The sequence below is a fragment of the Pleurodeles waltl genome, chromosome 6 (genome assembly GCF_031143425.1).
Source record: "Pleurodeles waltl isolate 20211129_DDA chromosome 6, aPleWal1.hap1.20221129, whole genome shotgun sequence".
Taxonomy (NCBI): Eukaryota; Metazoa; Chordata; class Amphibia; order Caudata; family Salamandridae; genus Pleurodeles; species Pleurodeles waltl.
Window position 1 is genome coordinate 1,705,779,555 of NC_090445.1, and position 18,870 is coordinate 1,705,798,424.

At 47.9% G+C, this 18,870-nt stretch overlaps 1 protein-coding gene across 8 annotated transcripts in view; it reads right to left on the reverse strand.

Moving 5' to 3' along the window:
- Window positions 1-18,870, reverse strand: part of SYNGAP1 (synaptic Ras GTPase activating protein 1) — a 738,530-nt gene that overhangs the window by 539,521 nt on the left and 180,139 nt on the right. For all 8 annotated transcript variants that reach the window (XR_011205102.1, XR_011205103.1, XM_069241850.1 and 5 more), the window contains exon 2: window positions 6,990-7,111. Coding sequence is in view for 6 of the 8 variants with exons in the window: in XM_069241850.1 (XP_069097951.1) it covers window positions 6,990-7,111 (122 nt within the window). In the remaining 2 variants the exon portion in view is untranslated. The remainder of the gene's footprint in view (window positions 1-6,989; window positions 7,112-18,870) is intronic.

An 18,870-nucleotide genomic window follows, 5' to 3' on the forward strand; every position in this document is an offset into this window, starting at 1 on the left:
AAGTAATGATAAAGTGGGGCTCCACAGAAGTCACAAAGTTGGGGACCACTGGTGTAGTCTGTTAACCTCAAGTCGACGCGTGCACGTCCATCCATCCTCTGCAGCCTCCGTCCTGTTGCCATGGCTCTGTTTACAGTCCTCAGTCACTGGGAGAGAGGTGCCAGACAGGCTACCAGAGACGCAGTAAGTCCTGATATGCCTGCGTCTTGTCCAGGGCCACTGGAATTATGCGATTTTGCAGATGCAGCGAATTTTGCATAATTGTATATTTGCCGCATTTGCCATATAATCCATCATGTGCTACATAGTCTGCAGATTTTAACAACAAAAAATGCGTTCCTAGCTGAAACGGTTCAAATGTTTAGTAAAAGCGCTGCCCCACATGTTTCTGTGCAGTAGAGGGCCCTTTGCAAAGACTGACTTGTCCTCCTTCCAGGAGCGCAGCTCCAGGGGGGTGTTTCGGGTATTACACCCCACCTATAAAAATGTATGCTGAAGCAAATAGCTGGGTACCCATGCATTCAGTTGGGTAATGTAAAGTGTCTGTCGGATTTCACCTGGTATTTTTACATGTCCACACTGACAAAAAAAACACACACAATCCCTCTCTCTGTGTTTTCAAGGCCTTTAAAAAATGGTAATTAGTTTGAAAAACATTGTGTTTTAAGTTAACCCCTATCAGCCCTCACTCCTCTCTCTTTCCTCTACCACTTACGCCCCCCTCATGTCCTGCTTCTCGTGTTTTGGGAAGATGTCCCAGCATGATTGTTGGGAACTCCAAAGGTCACCCCACCTCCCAATCATACTGACCAAGCCGCGCCCCTGCCTCCTTCTGTGCATTATTGTTATGTTCAGGTGTTAGACTGCTCCTAATGAGGTACTACTAATGCGCAGACAGTGTTAACAAGTTTAAAAATGACTAAATAATGAAGTAACACTATCACAAAACGTGCTGCGTAATTTGCCTTTTCTTGCCACATAATTTACTCAACCCTGCCGCATATTTTGACCCTCCCCTGCTGCATAATTCCAATAGCCCTGGTCTTGTCCTACTTCCTCTGCAGCCTTTGGCGCAAAAGGAGAAAGCTCAGTGGGTTTCAGGCCAGACTGCCGAGAATCTGCCAAAGAAATCTCAAAGCGCAAAAATATAAAACACACCAAAGTGCCATCCATCTAAGACCCAACTGAGGCTCCCACAGAAACAATGATGGTGTTGAAGACAAAGGACCCCGTTTACAAGGCCCGTGGCACCCGGCGGCGCACCAAGTGCCCTGCTGCGCAGTCCTGCGCCACTGAGAAAGGGCAGAAATGCGCCGTATCTACAGGGTAGGGCACACTTCTGTCCTTTCCCCCTTCGTTGAAGCACAAATTGCTGCCATTAGCCAACGCAGGCATCCTTGCACCATGGTGCAAGGGAGACTGCGTTGTGGGGTTGATTGTTTTTGTGCAGGAAGGGGACCTTCCTGCACAAAAACAATCACAAGAGGAGTTTTCCTCTTTCTATGTGTACTGCAGAGAGCAGCACGCATAGAAAGAAAAAAAAACAGGGAGAAATAAAGATATTACTCCCCATTTCATCACTCTGATGCCACCTCTGAGGTGGCATAGGAATCTGACGCATTCCAAGACTTGTGAATCGGAGAATGCATCAGATTCCTGCTTCGGAATGCATCAGATTCCTGTCTTGGAATGCATCAGAATCCTGTCTTGGAATGCATCAGATTCCTGTCTAGGAATGCATCTGATTCCTGCCTTGGATTGCATCAGGTTCCTGTCTTGGAATGCATCAGATTCCTGTCTAGGAATGCATCAGATTCCTGTCTAGGAATGCATCTGATTCCTGCCTTGGAATGCATCTGATTCCTGCCTTGGAATGCATCAGATTCCTGTCTAGGAATGCATCTGATTCCTGCCTTGGAATGCATCTGATTCCTGTCTTGGAATGCATCAGAATCCTGTCTTGGAATGCATCAGATTCCTGTCTAGGAATGCATCTGATTCCTGCCTTGGAATGCATCTGATTCCTGCCTTGGAATGCATCAGATTCCTGTCTAGGAATGCATCTGATTCCTGCCTTGGAATGCATCTGATTCCTGCCTTGGAATGCATCAGGTTCCTGTCTTGGAATGCATCAGATTCCTGTCTTGGAATGCATCAGATTCCTTCGGGTTCCATGGGCGTTGCTTGGAAACATGAAAAGCCACGCAAGACGGTTTTGCATGACTTTGTAAACATGGCTGACACACTGCGTGGCCTTGTAGACATGGCTGGCACACTGCACCACCGGCGTGTAAAAAAACCATAATGCTCCGATATCGCAGTGTGCCACTACGGCCTCGTAAATGAGCCCCTAAGTCCATTTAACCCCTGCTTAACCTGGCTGGGGAGGGGCTCTGGGGGTTCATGACATCAGTTCGTGCTCCAGTCTGTGTCCATCCTCAACACAACTCAGAGCTGGGCCTTGGGGTTCACTCCTGGTGCAGTCCTTAGCCCCCCAAGAGGTGGTGTAGTCTAGGGTCCAAGTGGTTCAGAGTTGGGGTGTTCGGCCACAGCCCCCCTGGTTGGGCAAGGAGGGGCCTGGGCATGGTTATCTCACTTCCGGTGACCTGAGGGGTAAGGTCAGGGGTCGGATCTCTTCCACACCAGGAAGTAGAGTCGCAGCGGCATCAGGTCTTTCCAGAGCCCTGGCTTCTGCCCACCCTTGAGGATGAGAGACACTGTCGGCCCTATTCACACTCAGGGAGTACAGGCCTCTGCCTCCAGGGGGCGGTATTTATCTACAAATGATGGGAACCCAGAGCTAATCGATTGAAACTGCAGGAGCCCCTCTAAGCTGCTTTTAATGAGCCCCTGGACAGATATTTATTGGGAGGAGACAGCAGGCCGAAGCCCTTGAGAGACAGATCAGACAGAAGAGGGGCCCTGGGGTGCTCTCATGGTGGGGGGCTGTAGGCAAACAACAAAGGACGCATCATGACCCCCAGCCCACCCATGGACCCAGGGACCATCCATGGCAGGGCACCTTGAGAGGGGGAGGGATGCCTGGGTGAGCAGAGACCTCAGCAGCCGAGCACCAAGCCTGCATCCGGGTGGGGTTCAGGCCTCAGCCTTGTCAGGCGGGGCGCACTTTGGGGGACACCTCGAGCTCAGAGCCGCGTGCCTGAAAGGTCTGAGCATCAGGCGGCGTCCTTAAATGTACTCCTTTGTATTTCCTCCAATGACACCCTCTCTCTCTTCCTCTCTCTCCTCTCTCTCTCTCTCTCCTCTCTCTCACACCTCTCTCTCTCACACCTCTCTCTCTCACCTCTCTCTCTCTCTCTCTCTCACACCTCTCTCTCTCAACTCTCTTCCTCTCCTCTCTCACCTCTCACTTCTCTCTCTTCCTCTCCTCTCTCTCACACCTCTCTCTCTCAACTCTCTTCCTCTCCTCTCTCACCTCTCACTTCTCTTTCTTCCTCTCCTCTCTCTCTCTCTCTCTCTCTCTCTCTCTCTCTCCTCTCTCTTTCACCTCTCTCTCTCTCTCTCTCTCCTCTCTCTCTCTCTCTCCTCTCTCTCACACCTCTCTCTCTCACACCTCTCTCTCTCAACTCTCTTCCTCTCCTCTCTCACCTCTCACTTCTCTCTCTTCCTCTCCTCTCTCTCTCTCTCTCTGTCTCTCTCTGTCACTCACTCCTCTCTCTCTTCCTCTCCCCTCTCTCTCTAACCTCTCTTCCTCTCTCTCACCTCTCTCTCTTTCACCTCTCTCTCTCTCACCTCTCTCTCTCAACTCTCTTCCTCTCCTCTCTCTCTCCTCTCGCTCTCACCTCTCGCTCTCTCTCTCACACCTCTCTCTCTCAACTCTCTTCCTCTCCTCTTTCACCTCTCACTTCTCTCTCTTCCTCTCCTCTCCTCTCTCTCTCTCTCTCTCTCTCTCTCTATCTGTCACTCACTCCTCTCTCTCTTCCTCTCCCCTCTCTCTAACCTCTCTTCCTCTCTCTCACCTCTCTCTCTTTCACCTCTCTCTCACACCTCTCTCTCTCAACTCTCTTCCTCTCCTCTCTCACCTCTCACTTCTCTCTCTTCCTCTCCTCTCTCTCTCTCTCTCTCTCTCTCTCTCTGTCACTCACTCCTCTCTCTCTTCCTCTCCCCTCTCTTCCTCTCTCTCACCTCTCTCTCTCAACTCTCTTCCTCTCCTCTCTCTCACCTCTCTCTCTTCCTCTCCTCTCTCTCTCTCTCTAACCTCTCTACCTCTCCTCTCTCTCTCACCTCTATCTCTCTCCCCTTCCCCTCTCTCTCTCTCGCGTTCGCCCTCCCCTCACCTCTATATATCTCTTCTCTCTCTCACGCTCGTTCTCCTTCCACCCTCTCTCTCTACCTTGCGCCTCTCTCTCCACCCTCTCTCTCTCTTTCTTGTTCTTCCTCCCCCTCCTCTCTCTCTCTCGCTCTGTCTCTCTCTCGCGCTTTCTCGCGTTCTCCCCATCCCCCCTCTCTATCTCTCTCCCGTTCTCCCTCTCTCTCGCTCTCTCTCCCTCTCACTGCTTTCTCTGTCTCCTCTGATCTTCCCCTTCCTGCTCTGCTCTCTCTCTCTCTCGCCCCTTCACCCTGGCCTCGCTCCCATTGCTTCTCGCTCTCTCTCTCTCCTTCCCCTCCCCTCCCTCCTCTTCTCTCTCCCTCCCTTCCTTCGCTCCCCCTCTCTCCTCTATCTCCTTCCCCTCCCCCCTCTCCTCTCTCCCTCCTCTTCTCTCTCTCTCCCTCTCTCTCCTCTCTCTCCCTCCCTCTCTCTCATCTATCTTCCTCCCTCCCTTCCCTCCCTCCTCTTCTCTCTCCCTCCCCTTCCACCTCTCCTCTATCTCCCGCCCCTCCCTCCCCCCTCTCCTCTCTCTCTCTCCCTCCTCTTCTCTCTCTCTCTCTCTCTTTCTCTCTCTCCCTCCCTCCCCTCTCTCTCCTCTATCTTCCTCCCTCCTTCCCTCCCACATCTTCTCTCTCTCTCCCTCCCCCTCTCTCTCCTCCATCTCCCTCCTTCCTTCCCTTTCCTCCCTCTGCTTCTCTCTCTCTCCCTTCCTCCCCCTCTCTCTCCTCTCCCTGCCTCCCTCCCTCCGCCCTGCCCCTTCCATCTGCAGCCTGTATCCTCATGGTTACCGGGGGGGCTGGGTGTCAGCTGCGGGCCCAGCTTGCCGCACTCCCACGTACACTCGCTCCTCGGCAGCTTCCAAAGCCAGCAGGATCCGGGCGCCTGGAGGCGCTCCGTGGCTCCCAGAGCCGAGGCCTGGCAGGAGACTGCACCCCAAGGGCCCCCGGGGACCAGGCCCGCACCTGGCGCGCATCCCACCCTCCACCAGGCACTCCCCAGCAGGCCCACCAAGGACCTGTGGCAGGTAGGGGCGCCTTCCGCCACCACCGAGAGGGAGGGACCCGAGAAGATGGGGCCTCATGGAGTCCCCAGAGGGCACAGGGCATCTAGAGACCCCTCTGCCACAAGAGGGCTGCAGCAACCAATGACACGTGCCATGCGAGAGCCCCTCTTGCCCCCACCAACATGGAGGCACCAAAAATCCCAATGTAAGATGGAGACCTACAGCGACCAAGATAGTGGCACCGACGAGGCAGAAGAGAACATGTTACACCACAACCAAGATGGCACCATCCATAGGCACTTGGCGTGACAGCATCCTTCCACCACAATTAACAGCCATCGAGAAGGACACAACCCCTTGATCCTCAACCAAGATGGTGTTAAAACCAGGACGTGGTGAGAATGAGCCTCTTCCACTGCAAGCAAGATGGCAGCAGCCAAGGCCGCGCAGCACGACAGAGTCCCTCCCAACACAACCAAGGTGACGCAAACTCAAAATCCAAGGTGCAGGACCCCAGGAACATGGCAAGATAGAGCGTCTTTCACTACAACCAAGATGGTGGAACACCAGGATACATGACAAAACACAGTTTTCAACCACCACTAACACAAAGGCACACAAGAACACATTTTGATGCAGATATGACTTCACCGTACCAAAAGCACATTTCCAGAAAGACTCTTTGCAACAAGGAGGCAGCACTCAGGACACACCATGAGGGGCTGGGAGATGGAAGTTAGTGGTTAGGTTAGCAGGTGAGGGCCCACGAGACTGGATATCCCACTTGAGACGTTCATTCTGGAAAATCGCTAATTGTCCCAAGGCATTATACGAAGAAATAACATTTCCAGTTGCGGGAAGTGTTTTCAGTCATAATGTAAGGTGGAGCTAGGGGCGTAGGAGTAGTACAAGCTTCTGGGGGCACCCAAGGGCTCTGATCAGGAGAGCAGGCCTGATTGTGAGGCTGGCGGGTGGCTCTGACCAGACTACTAAACACCATATCTTGAGATGTAATGTAATGTAAGGTGGATTTGTAGAGCTCTGCTTGTCACCCATTAGAGATCCAGGCGCCGCAGAGATCTCTGGGCCTACAGAAGACCGAAGGCCACATCACCTCTTCTAAAGGCACTGAAAGTTTGCCGAAGGATGCAAAGTTTTGGACATCCACTCAGGGAACGTCTTTGTTTTTTAGAAACAAACTTCCCATTCAGGAGTTTGTTTTTGATAAAGAAAGATAATGACCTGAGAATCTTCTCCCTTGGTGTGGGCATAATTTGTATTGTTTTTCACTTGGGGCCACCAATTTCCTTGACATTCCTGAACTAAAAATAAGTTAATCAGACCATCTGCTCTAATTAGGGTGGATGATCTGATGTATCTACACCAGCGGCCCCAACCCCGATGGCTGTCGGTGTAGGGTTTTGTGCCAGCAGGGGCTCTGCCATCAGAAACATGACAGTCCACCCCACTCAAAAGAGAGATGAGGACCATGTGTTTGACGGACAGGCACACCGCCACACTTGAGATGGAGTATCTTGTCTGCCAACCTCTAAATCAGGCCCAGAGTTCCTTCTACAGCAACGAATGTGTCGTTATCCTCATACAGTTTTCAAACTAAACCCCCCTGCCACAACCAAGATGGCGGCGCCCGCTTACCTCATCCTCGTCGAGCATGAGCAGCTGGTTCCCAGAGATGATGCAGAATCGCGGGTTCCAGGGAGGGCGGTCGTAGGGTGAGTGGACGTAGGGCATTCGGTGCATTGGAGCTGCTCGCACATCTGCAAGAGAGGAGAGGTGGTGAGGCAGAGGCCATCTCTGATGGAGCATCCCTCAGAACATGTCAACAAAACATCTGGCTCAGCCGTCACGTGACTGCTGGACAAAGCTCAACACAGACAACCAGTGAGTAGCTTCAGAAATACTCACACGTTTGCTACATGTCACATCATTTTCAAGTGTTGTGCACTTCACTACACAAACTCCTCCACAAACACCTAGGACAGTGACACCCTCCCCTTCACCCCCAGACCCACAATCTCCCCAAGAGCTTCGATGACATCTGGTTTCAGCCCTCAGAGGTGCTAAGACCAGCACCTTACATCTGTCCACCTTCATTTTTACTACCTTGGCATTTTAAATTAAGAATGACGTCATAGTGCCTAGCAAAGAAACGTCACTGATGCCACCTGGACCTAGCACACCAATGGGTTCAAGTAAGCACAGGCATAAAGCCATGCTTCCTGCTATATGACCTGTCTGCATTTTGTGTAGTAGTCGGAGCACTTTAAAATACCACAATCCAATCAGCATAGTAGGTATTTATATTTTTGTTTCCATTTATTACAACATATATAATATAAATACAAGTATCAAAAAGTACATACTCTTTCATATAATACCGTCATTCAACATACATCTTTTAATCAGTCTGATGTAATAATCTATATTTTGCAAACAGATGGAAAACGATCAGACAGTATGTGATGCAGAGATATACAATCTAATGGCCCAATTCACAAAGGTAAATTTAGACCTAAAATCTAACTTTGCACCTGAAGTCTAAGTTTAGACCTAAAGTCTAACTTTACACCTGAAGTCTTAGACCTAAAATCTAACTTTGCAACTGAAGTCTAAGTTTAGACCTAAAGTATAACTTTACACCTGAAGTCTTAGACCTAAAATCTAACTTTGCAACTGAAGTCTAAGTTTAGACCTAAAGTCTAACTTTACACCTGAAGTCTTAGAACTAAAGTCTAACTTTACACCTGAAGTCTAAGTTTAGACCTAAAGTATAACTTTACACCTCATGTCTATCTTTACAGGTGAAGCCCAAGTTTAGACCTGAAGTCTAAGTTTGGACCTAAAGTCTACCTTGGCATCTAAAGTCTAACTTTACAGCTGAAGTCTAAGTTTAGACCTAAAGTCTAACTTTGCACCTGAAGTCTAAGTTTAGACCTAAAACCTAACTTCAAACGTGAAGTCTAAGTTTAGACCTAAAGTCTAACTTTGGACCTGAAGTCTAAGTTTGCACCTAAAGTCTAACTTTACACCTGAAGTCTAAGTTTAGACTTAAAGACTAACTTTACACCTGAAGTCTAACTTTACACCTGAAGTCTAAGTTTAGACCTAAAGTATAACTTTACACCTGAAGTCTAACTTTACACCTGAAGCTTAAGTTTAGACCTGAAGTCTAAGGCCCTCATTTTGAACATGGCGGATTGGCCAGCCATGCCGGCATTGGCGGCTGAATCCGCCTGCCGGCATGGCAGGCCAACCCGCCGCATTATGTGCATAGGGAAGGCCACCAGCGACAGCCCTCACTCACCGCCAGGCTTCCTCCGTCAGGCAGCCTGGCGGTGAGTGGAAGCAATATCCGACAGGGTAGCTGCGCTACCCTTCGGATAATGTTTCCATTTCCACCAGCCTTTCCCTGACGGATTCACCTGCCAGGGAAAGGCTGGCAGAAGGGGGGGCCTGGGGCACCCCTGGGGACCCCTGCACTGCCCATGCTCTTTGCATGGGCAGTGCAGGGGCCATGGGGCAGAGCCCCATCGCGCAAGTCACTGCCTGAATTTTGGGCAGTGAGCTGCGTGACGGGTTCAGCTGCACCTGCCGCACAGAGGCATTGACGGCAGCTCCATGTGGAGCCGTCGTCAATGTCCCGGCCGGCCCACAGAAATGTTCATTATTTGCCCGGCGGGGTTCCGGGGTCGCTGGCGGTCAGTGTTTTGACCAACAGCATGAACACGGCGGTTGTTACCGCCGTGTTCATAATGACCACCTAAGTTTGGACCTAAAGTCTAGCTTTACTACTTGTCGGTATTCACAAAGTTAAGTTACTTCTAATAACTTTATTACTTTATTTGCTAGTAGCAACTTACCTTTGTGAACACCAAAAAGTAGCAAAGTTAGAATTTTGATCTTAACTTAGACTTCATGTCTAAACTTGGGCTTCAGGTGTAAAGTTAGACTTTTGGCCTCAACTTAGACTTCAGGTCTAAACTTGGGCTTTAGGTGTAAAGTTAGACTTCAGGTGTAAAGTTAGACTTTAGGTTTGAACTTAGCCTTCAGGTCTAAAGTTAGACTTTTAGTCTAACTTTATGTTGGGAACCAGTCCCTGTCTTCGAGTAATCTGTCCGATCATCAAACAGCACAGCCAACACATGTTTCGTCTTGCTAGACTTCTTCAGGGCTCAGGGTATGCAGTATAAGTATCCCAAAGACAAGTTAGAAATGCAAATACCAAATCCAACGTGTATTAAAGTAATAGCTGTATGTGTACAACCTGCACCTGAGGCCACAGGGTCTCTGTACACCCTGCACCTGAGGCCACAGGGTCTGTGTACACCCTGCACGTGAGGCATCAGGGTCTGTGTACACCCTGCACCTGAGGCCACCGGGTCTGTGTACACCCTGCATTTGAGGCATCAGGGTCTGTGTACACCCTGCACCTGAGGCATCAGAGTCTCTGTACACCCTAAACCTGAGGCTACAGCGTCTGTGTACACCCTACACCTGAGGCATCAGGGTCTGTGTACACCATGTACCTGAGGCAACAGGGCCTGTGTACACCCTGCACCTAAGGCCATAGTGTATATGTACACCCTGCACCTGAGGGCACAGGGTCTGTCTACACCCTGCAGCTATGACCACAGGGTCTGTGTACACCCTGTACCTGAGGCCACAGGGCCTGTCTACACACTGCACCTGAGGCCACAAGATCCTTGTACACCCTGCACCTGAGGCCACAGGATCTGTCTACTCCCTGCACCTGTGGCCACAGAGTCTGTGTACCGCCGGCACCTGAGGCCACAGGATCTGTGTACACCCTGCACCTGTGGCCACAGATCCTGTGTACACCCGGCACCTGAGGCCATAGTGTATTTGTACAGCCTACCCCTGAGGCCACATGGCCTGTTGGTCTGTGTACACCCTGCACCTGAGACGAGAGGCGAGGGCTCTGTACGTCCTGTACCTGAGTTCACAGCGTGTGTTTGCATCCTGTGATTATGGGGGTACGGTTAAGTCTGTTCCCGTGGTCTAGGGCGTGTCTGTACCAATGACCACTGCATTGGTGCTGGAACAAGTTTCAGAGGCCGTTGGCGTCACAGGGTTTGTTAAGATCGAAGCGCGTCATACAGTCAGTTGGTGTGCCCAGCCCTCTCTGCTGGGGGTGCCAGGGCTGCAGTATGAGCCCAGGGGTCCAAGAAAGGAGTATAGCCTGGCGTGGTAAAGTACTGCCATGTGCAGAGAGGAGTGGAATGTCCTCTTGAAGTGGCCATCACATGTTCATCACACATGCATGGTTACCGGGGCTCACAAACAATGGAGAACTTGTCCACATATGGTTTGTGGGCATTTTTACTGCACAGTTCAAGTGCCCTTGACTGTTTTGATCCTCATGTCATCACAATTCAGACTCAGAAAAAAAATAAGCCTTATCTGCTCTTGACTTGCTGCTGATATATGTTGAAAGTTTTGTAAAGTTCATAAACAATTACTTCAATTTGGTTGTCCAACATATTCGACACAAAGCAGCCTTCCCCTTTCCAACTCTCTGTACCCCGGAGGATGTCACTTGGTAGCAAAAGCCTCTCACTTTGTAGGAAGAGAATTAAATGTAACCACCAATCCTCATGTTGATAAGAACAAGCAGAAGTTTGTCAGAAGACACTGCCTGACGTTTGACCTCTGTGTCTGAATGCGCAGTAAATCTGACGAGATAGAAACAAAATGGAAAGGCCTCTTTGTTGATTATTCACCTTTTGACCTCTTGCAAGGTTATTCCGGGGGTGCTACAGCACCCCTGCACTCCTGGACCACCGGAAGTCTCTAGGTTCTGTGCCTGAGGTAGGACTTGGGTGCACGTTTTACCTGTGGTGACAGGTTCTGCATAAAGGTTCTGAGCCCAGCTATAGGATATGTGTTCAGCCTGTAACTGGATTAGATCATATTTACGAGTTACTTTGCGTCGATCTTGCACCAAGCAACGTGGTGCAAGAGCGATGCAAAACTAACATGTGATTTATGAAGCCACCCAAGGCCACTTTGCGTGGCCCTGATTAGCCACACAAATCATTGCGTTGCCTTACTCTGCCTTAGGAAGGCGTCCCATGGAACCTCCGTCTCTTAGGCCTAGGAGTTAATGTACATCTTATAGCCGAGGAAATAGAAACTTAAAGCCCATCTCTTAGGCCTTAGGGCCAAACCAGTGTTGTAACAAAGGTCCTCGCAGTCCCCAGGGTGTGGGGCCCCTGAGCTCCAGGGGGCCCCCTCAGCACATGGCCCTGTCCTGAGAGCTCCTGAGTGAGTCCAGAGGGGTGGGCCCTCCATGTACTTTGCAGGGGGGCACCTCAAGTTTTGTTATGCCACTGGGCCAAAACAATAGAGTGTACATGGGACTGTAAGTGGTGAGATAGAGTCTGTGTACACCCTGTACCCGAGGCCATGAAATCTTGAAATCCTCATCTCTTAGGCCTAGAGATCAGAGTACACCCCATGCCTGAGACCATACAAACTTTAAACCCACATCTCTTAGGCCTATGGGTCAGAGTGCACCCAGTACCTGAGGCCATAGAAACTTCAAATTTCATCACTTGGGCCTAGAGGTAAGAGTACACCCTGTACATGAGCCACTTAAAAACCCTTGTCCTTTAGGCTTAGAGGTCAGAGTACACCCTGTGCCTGAGGCCATAGAAACTTTAAGCCCCCACCTCATAGGCCTTATGGCCAAACCAGTGGTGTAACAAAGGTCCTTGTAGTCCCCAGGGTGTGGAGGCACCTGAGCTCCAGGAGCCCCCCTCAGCACTGTGCCCTGTCCTGAGAGCTCTTGAGTGAGACCAGAGGGGATGGCCCTCCATTTACTTTGCAGGGGGGGGCTTCATGTTTTGTTACACCACTGGGCCAAACAACAGAGTGTACAGGGGACTGTACGTGGTGAGATAGGGTCTGTGTACACCCTGTACCCAGGGCCATGGAAGCTTCAAATCCCCATCTCTTACGTCTAGGGGTCAGAGTACACCCTGTAACCGAGGCCATAGAAACTTTAAATCCACATCTAATCGGCCTAGGGGTCAGAGAACACCCAGAACCTAAGGCCGTAGAAACTTTCAAACCACCTGCCTTAGGCCTAGAGGTCAGAGTACACCTTGTACCTGATGCCTTGGGAACTTCAAACCCCCACGTCTTAGTCCTAGGAGTCTGAGTACACCCTGTACCCGAGCCATAGAAATGTTAAAACCCCGTCCCTTAGGCCTAGGGGTCAGAGTACACCTTGTACCCGAGGCCATAGAAACTTTAAACCCTCATCACTTAGGCCTAGTGGTCAGAATACATCCTGTACCCGAGGAAATGGAAACTTTAAACCCCCTTCTCTTGGGCCTAATGGTCAGACAACAGGCTGTACATGGCACTCCGTATGTGGCGAGATAGGGTCTGTGTACACCCAGTACCGGAGGCCATAGAAACTTTACACCCCCCCCCCCATCTCCTAGGCCTAGGGGTCAGAATACACTCTGTACCTGATGCCATGGAAACTTTAAACCATGTAGATGGAACCATAGGGTAATTCTGGGGTTTCCAAGGAGTAGCTCGTGAGCTACTAGTAGTTCTCGAGCTACGCATAAGTAGCTCTCCTGTGTGCAGCCCAGCCTACAATATCTGAAAAGTTTATATTTGAAACAAACATGCAAACTTGTCTGATGTGGTCAGTATTAAAAGTCTAATAACAATCATAGCTCTGGATGACTTTCATCAAGAAAAGTAGCTTTTACTAAAAAAGAATGGGTTGTAGACACTTCGATCATAGAACATATGTGCACCCTTCACATGGAGCCTTAGGTTCTGTGTGCATCCTGTATATGGGGCCAAACCCTGTGCATGGGCCCCAGGATATGTGCACTGCGGCCTGGCTGAAGACTATACCTGGTGCCTAAGGTCTGCCTGGCCCCTGTGCCAGGGTAGTCTGGGGGTTAAGTCAGCAGATGGCCTCGTGGTGTATTTGAACCCAGGCCCTGAAGGCGTAGCTCCACGGGCGTCCAATGTCGCCTGATTCTTCTTCGCCTGCCTGTTCCCTCGACAAAGAAAGACCCCGTTGTGCGGTACGTTGCCGTTTTAAAGAGAATTAATTAGTATGTTCTGAAATATGTTAGAAAAACACATTCCCTCCCAGATGAGTTGCAGGTTGGATCTACTACAGAGCAGTGCTGCCTCCTGGTGGCCAAGAGTTGGAACCGCACAAAGACTGCACCAGTCAAATGAATTAAAATTAGAATCCAAGCGTCTTGTAATTCGATCCGGCTGCCGGAGGCGGGTCTGTTTCTAGGTTCTCTAGAGACCCGATGTTCACATATTCCAGAGCCGAGGCACAGGGAGGACGTCATTTGTTCATAATTAGTCACAACGTGTGGACCACTGAGGAAGCCAGGATGAGAGCTCAGGGTACCCAGCTCCAAACATTGCTCTGCTTCTCAACTGAGGAATCAGACGACTTAGATTCATCTCATGCATAATGAGACTACTTACTAATGTGACCATTAGACAGCATCTCAATGGAGGAACCAGACAACATCATGCCATCTCATGCTCAATGTGACGATGTGGTAATGTGACCATGAGACTGCAGCTCAACTGAGGAATCAGATGACTTAGGGCCACATGTACGAAGCATTTTGCACGTCGCAAATGGCGAATTGGGCCGTTTGCGACGTGCAAAATGCAATTAGGGATGTACAGACCCATTTTTGCGATACAGTAATCTATTTACCGAATCGCAAAAAGGGTTTGCGAGTCGCAATTAGGAAGGGGTATTCCCTTCCTAATTGCGAGTCGCAGTCCCATGTATGATTGTTTTGTGACCGCGAATGCGGTCGCAAAACAATTGCAGTTAGCACTAGTTTCAAACTGATGCTAACCCATTTGCAAACGGGAAGGGGTCCCCATGGGATCCCTTCCCTTTTGTGAATGGCAGCAAAAACAGTTTTTCATTTTTTGTTTTTGAAATGTATCTCGTTTTCCTTTAAGGAAAACGGGCTGCATTTTAAAAATAAAAACTTCTTTATTTAAAAGCAGTCACAGACATGGTGGTCTGCTGTCTCCAGCAAGCCACCATCCCTGTGAGGGTGGCCATTCCCAATGGGGTCGCAAATTGCGACCTACCTCATGAATATTCATGAGGTAGGTCATTTGCGACCCCCTTGCAAATCGCAAACAGTGTCATTGACACTGTTGTACATAAGGTTTTGCGAGTCGCAAATTGCGAGTCGCTCTCTGACTTGCAATTAGCGAGTCGCAAAACCTGTATTTCGTATATGTGGCTCTTAATTTCATCTCATGCATAATGAGACTACATACTAATGTGACTATTAGACAGCATCTCAATGGAGGAACCAGACCACATCATACCACCTCATGCTCAATGTGAATATGTGGTAATGTGACCATGAGACTGCAGCTCAACTGAGGAATCAGACGACTTAAGTTCATCTCATAAATAATGAGACTACATACTAATGTGACCATGCTGCATCTCATCTGCGGAATCAGACATTTCACCCCTGCATAATGAGACCAGGTACTAATGTGACCATTGGGCTGCATCTCAATGGAGGAACCAGACAATGTCACGTCATCTCATGCATATTAAGACTACATACTAATGTGACCATGAGACTTCATCTCATTTGAGGAATCAGACAATGTCATGACATCTCACACGTAATGTAACAACATTGTAATGTGACGATGAGACTGCATCTCATTTGAGGAATCAGATGTCATGTCCCCCCTGCATGATGAGACCATTTACTAATGTCACCATGAAACTGTATCTCAATGGAGGAACCAGCAGACATCATGTCATCTCATGCGTAATGTGACAGCATAGTAATGTGACCATAAGACGGCATCTCATCTGAGGAATCAGATAACATCATGTCATCTCATGCATAATGAGAGCACGTACTAATGTGACAACAAGACTGCATTCATCTCATCTGAGGAATCCAACATCATGTTGTCTTCTTCTTAACAAGACGATATACTAATGTTCCTCTAAGACTACATCTCAACTCAGCAATCGTCTCATTCCAAATGAGACCACACACTAATGTAACCATGAAATCACAGCTCAACTGAGGAGTGACACCTTATACTATTGGAACCATACGACCACATCTCAAATGAAGACTCGGACAGTGTTCTCAATGTAACCATGAGACCGCATCTCAATTTCGGAAAGAGGGGGCACATTAATCTCAATCAAGGAACAAGACTATGTTACTAGTGTAGCCAAGAGATAGCATCTCAACCAAGGAATGAGACAACATTATTAGTGTAACCACGAGGTGGCAATCCAACTGATGTTTGAGACCACATAATAATGTAATAATGAGACCGCATCTAGCATGAGGACAGAGACCATGTATTAATGTTACCGTAAGAGCACATCTTAGGTGTGGAACAAGACGACGTGTTGATATATAACCAGGGACCACATTTTAACTTAGGGATTAGATGATATATTAATGTAAACATGAGACAGAATCTCAACTGGGGAATGACACCATGAATTAATGTAACCACGAGTTAGCAACTCGAACAAGGAATGGGAGGACCTACTTGTGCCACTATGAGAGTGCATTTCAATGGAGGAATGAAGCCAAGTTTTAACATAAACGTGAGACCCTATCTCAACCAAGGAATTTGATTATGTAATTAATGTAACCTTGAGGCAAATTTTTAATGAGGAATAAGATACTATAGTAATGTAACCGCAAGTCTGCATCTTAAAAAAGGAAGGAGATGACATATTAATGTAATCACGAGACAGCATCTCAATTGAACTGTGTCCAAAGAACACAATCAAACACCCAAGGAGACAGCCTGGTACCAGTTTTCTTCTCTAAATAAAGTGAAAATGTTTCTTCCAGAAAAACAACTTCAGAAGTGCTGTTCAAGGGACCATAATCTTGCATCTGGGTGGTGGTAATGCCCTGCTCCATGGCCTCCCAGACTCCACACTGACACCCCTTACAGGCTTCCTACATGCTGCAGCACGTTTCACCCATGGCCTAAAGCATGGGTACTCGCAAACATTTTCCCAGGGGCCAAAAAGTTTGGTCTGTGACGTGCCTGGGGGCCGCATTGATGCCAGGGCGGTGGCGGTCAGGTGGGGTGACTAGGGGGATTGGTGGCAAGGTAGGTGTAGAGGAAGCAAAGGATATACATCTAGTGGCTGAAAAAAACAATGGGAAACCAGAAAACCTGGAATTAATCCCGGCTTACCCACTTTTCCAAATGTTGTTATCCTAGGCAATTGTTTAGTGTCACTTTCCCTCCTTTTTCTGCATTATCACATTTAAGATGACCTCGAAATACATGATTCATTGTGCACGCTTCACAAAACCTGCTTCTATGTTTGATTTTTTAATAACCTATAATGTTGTTTATGTATGATAGGAACCCAGGCCACCCATAAAGTGCACATACCCAGTGACTTGCCTAATTTACTGTTGGTGGTTTTCTCAGGGTAAGGGAAATAATTAATGTTTCCAAATTTATGTTTGAAAACTATCACTTTAAAATGAATACCTCTCAATGCACTGATAAAATAAATTGTACTAAGGCGAAAAGGTTCTGCATGTTAACTAAATACACTTAATACATTTTGATGAGACTGTCTCAGTTTTACACTTATGCTGCAAGATGCCTTTAAAAATGAAGGCGTTTCTAAAGTTAAGTGCAGGAGTCCCTAGTTACTTCCTTTCTTTAACACCAGTTAAGTTTGAAATAAATGATTGTGCGTGTATTTAATATTTTTGTTAGTGCGGAGTCGAGCAAACAGCTGCCCAATCCTCCTGTTGCCCCAGGGGCCACATGTAAAGGTCAGAGGGGCTGCATGAGGCCCGCGGGCCGTACTTTGAGTATCCCTGGCCTAAAGAATTGAGATCACATCACCCCTATCCTGACGGAACTCCATAGGCACCAACTTGCTGGCCGGAACCACCTTCAAAACCAGCTGCATCATTTACAAAGCAATCCAGACGTACCCCGCTTTTCTTACAGACAAGCCCAGCATCTCTGGTGGATCTCGGCCCACCAACAGCAAGGCCACCATCCGGCTGCAGACTAAGAAGTCTTAAAAAAGAAAAATGCAAGGCTGCAGGCCTTTTCCATCTCTGCACCCAGGATCTGGAAAGCATACCTGTCTCTGATGCTCCAGTTTAGAAGAATTCAAGATGCACTTTTGTGAAGAATATTACATCCCAGTGCACTAACCGTAAAAAAAACAGCTTCCTCGCCTCTTAATCGTTGACTTTATGTTAATGTTTGACCATGTAGAGTACTCCGCTGCCTTTTGGATAGGTTGGCACAACAAAAATACCATATACATACATACATACAAATGAGGCAGGAGCAGTGCTTAATTTGTGCTGGTTGTTTCTAGTGCGGAGCACCGGTACTTATTTCAGAGGGCCGGCACTTATTTTTCTGCCTTAAGCATTTACTGCGAGCAAAAGACACATATGGGAAAGACGGATGAAGGGAAAAACGAAAACACGTCACAATGGGAGAAAACAAAAAGCTGCAAGAATGAGCTGAAAGGGCAGTAAGGGGCTGTAGATGGATTAAAGAGGCCCGAGATGGCTTCAGGATTATGCTGCCTCAGTTATCTGTGTTCACACATTTAATTACAGCAGACGCGTGTTTAAGAGGATGGCTTTGGGCACCGGCACATTTTTATTTACAAATTAAGCACTGGGCAGGAGACAACATAATAATATAACCATGAGATCACATCTCAGCTGATGAGATGAATGAGATCACAGATAAATGTAATCACAAGACTGTATCTCAAATTAGGAAGGATACACCATATTAATGTTGCCATGAAATCGCATCTCAACCAAGGAATGAGATGACACATCAATGTAATCATGGGACAAGATCTCAGGCTAGGAATAAGATGACATGTTAATGTAACCATGAAACAAGATCTCAGTTTAAGAATGAAACAAAATATTATTGTAACCATGAGACTGCATCTCAGTTTAGGAATAAAGAGACATGTTAATGTAACCATGAGACTGCATTTTAATTCAGGAATGAGAAGACATGCTAGTGTAACCATAAAACCACATCTTAACAAAGGAATGAGACAACAACAATTTAACCATCAGACTGCGTCTCAACTTGCAGTGAGAAAACATAACAAAGTAACTATGAGACCGCATTTCAAATGAGGACTGAGGACTGAGAGGGCACTATTAATGTAACATTGGGTAACATCTCAACCTAGGAGTGAGATGCCGTACTAATACAAATATGAGACCTCATGTCAACTGATAAATGAGACCATATTTTAATGTAACTATGAGACAGCATCTCAACTGAGGAATAAAATAACATATTCATCTAACCATAAGACAGCATCTCAGATGAGGAATGAGACAATATAATAAAGCAACAATGTGACAGAACCTCAATTAAGTGATGAAATGACAGATTAAAGTAACCATGAGACTACATTTCAAATGAG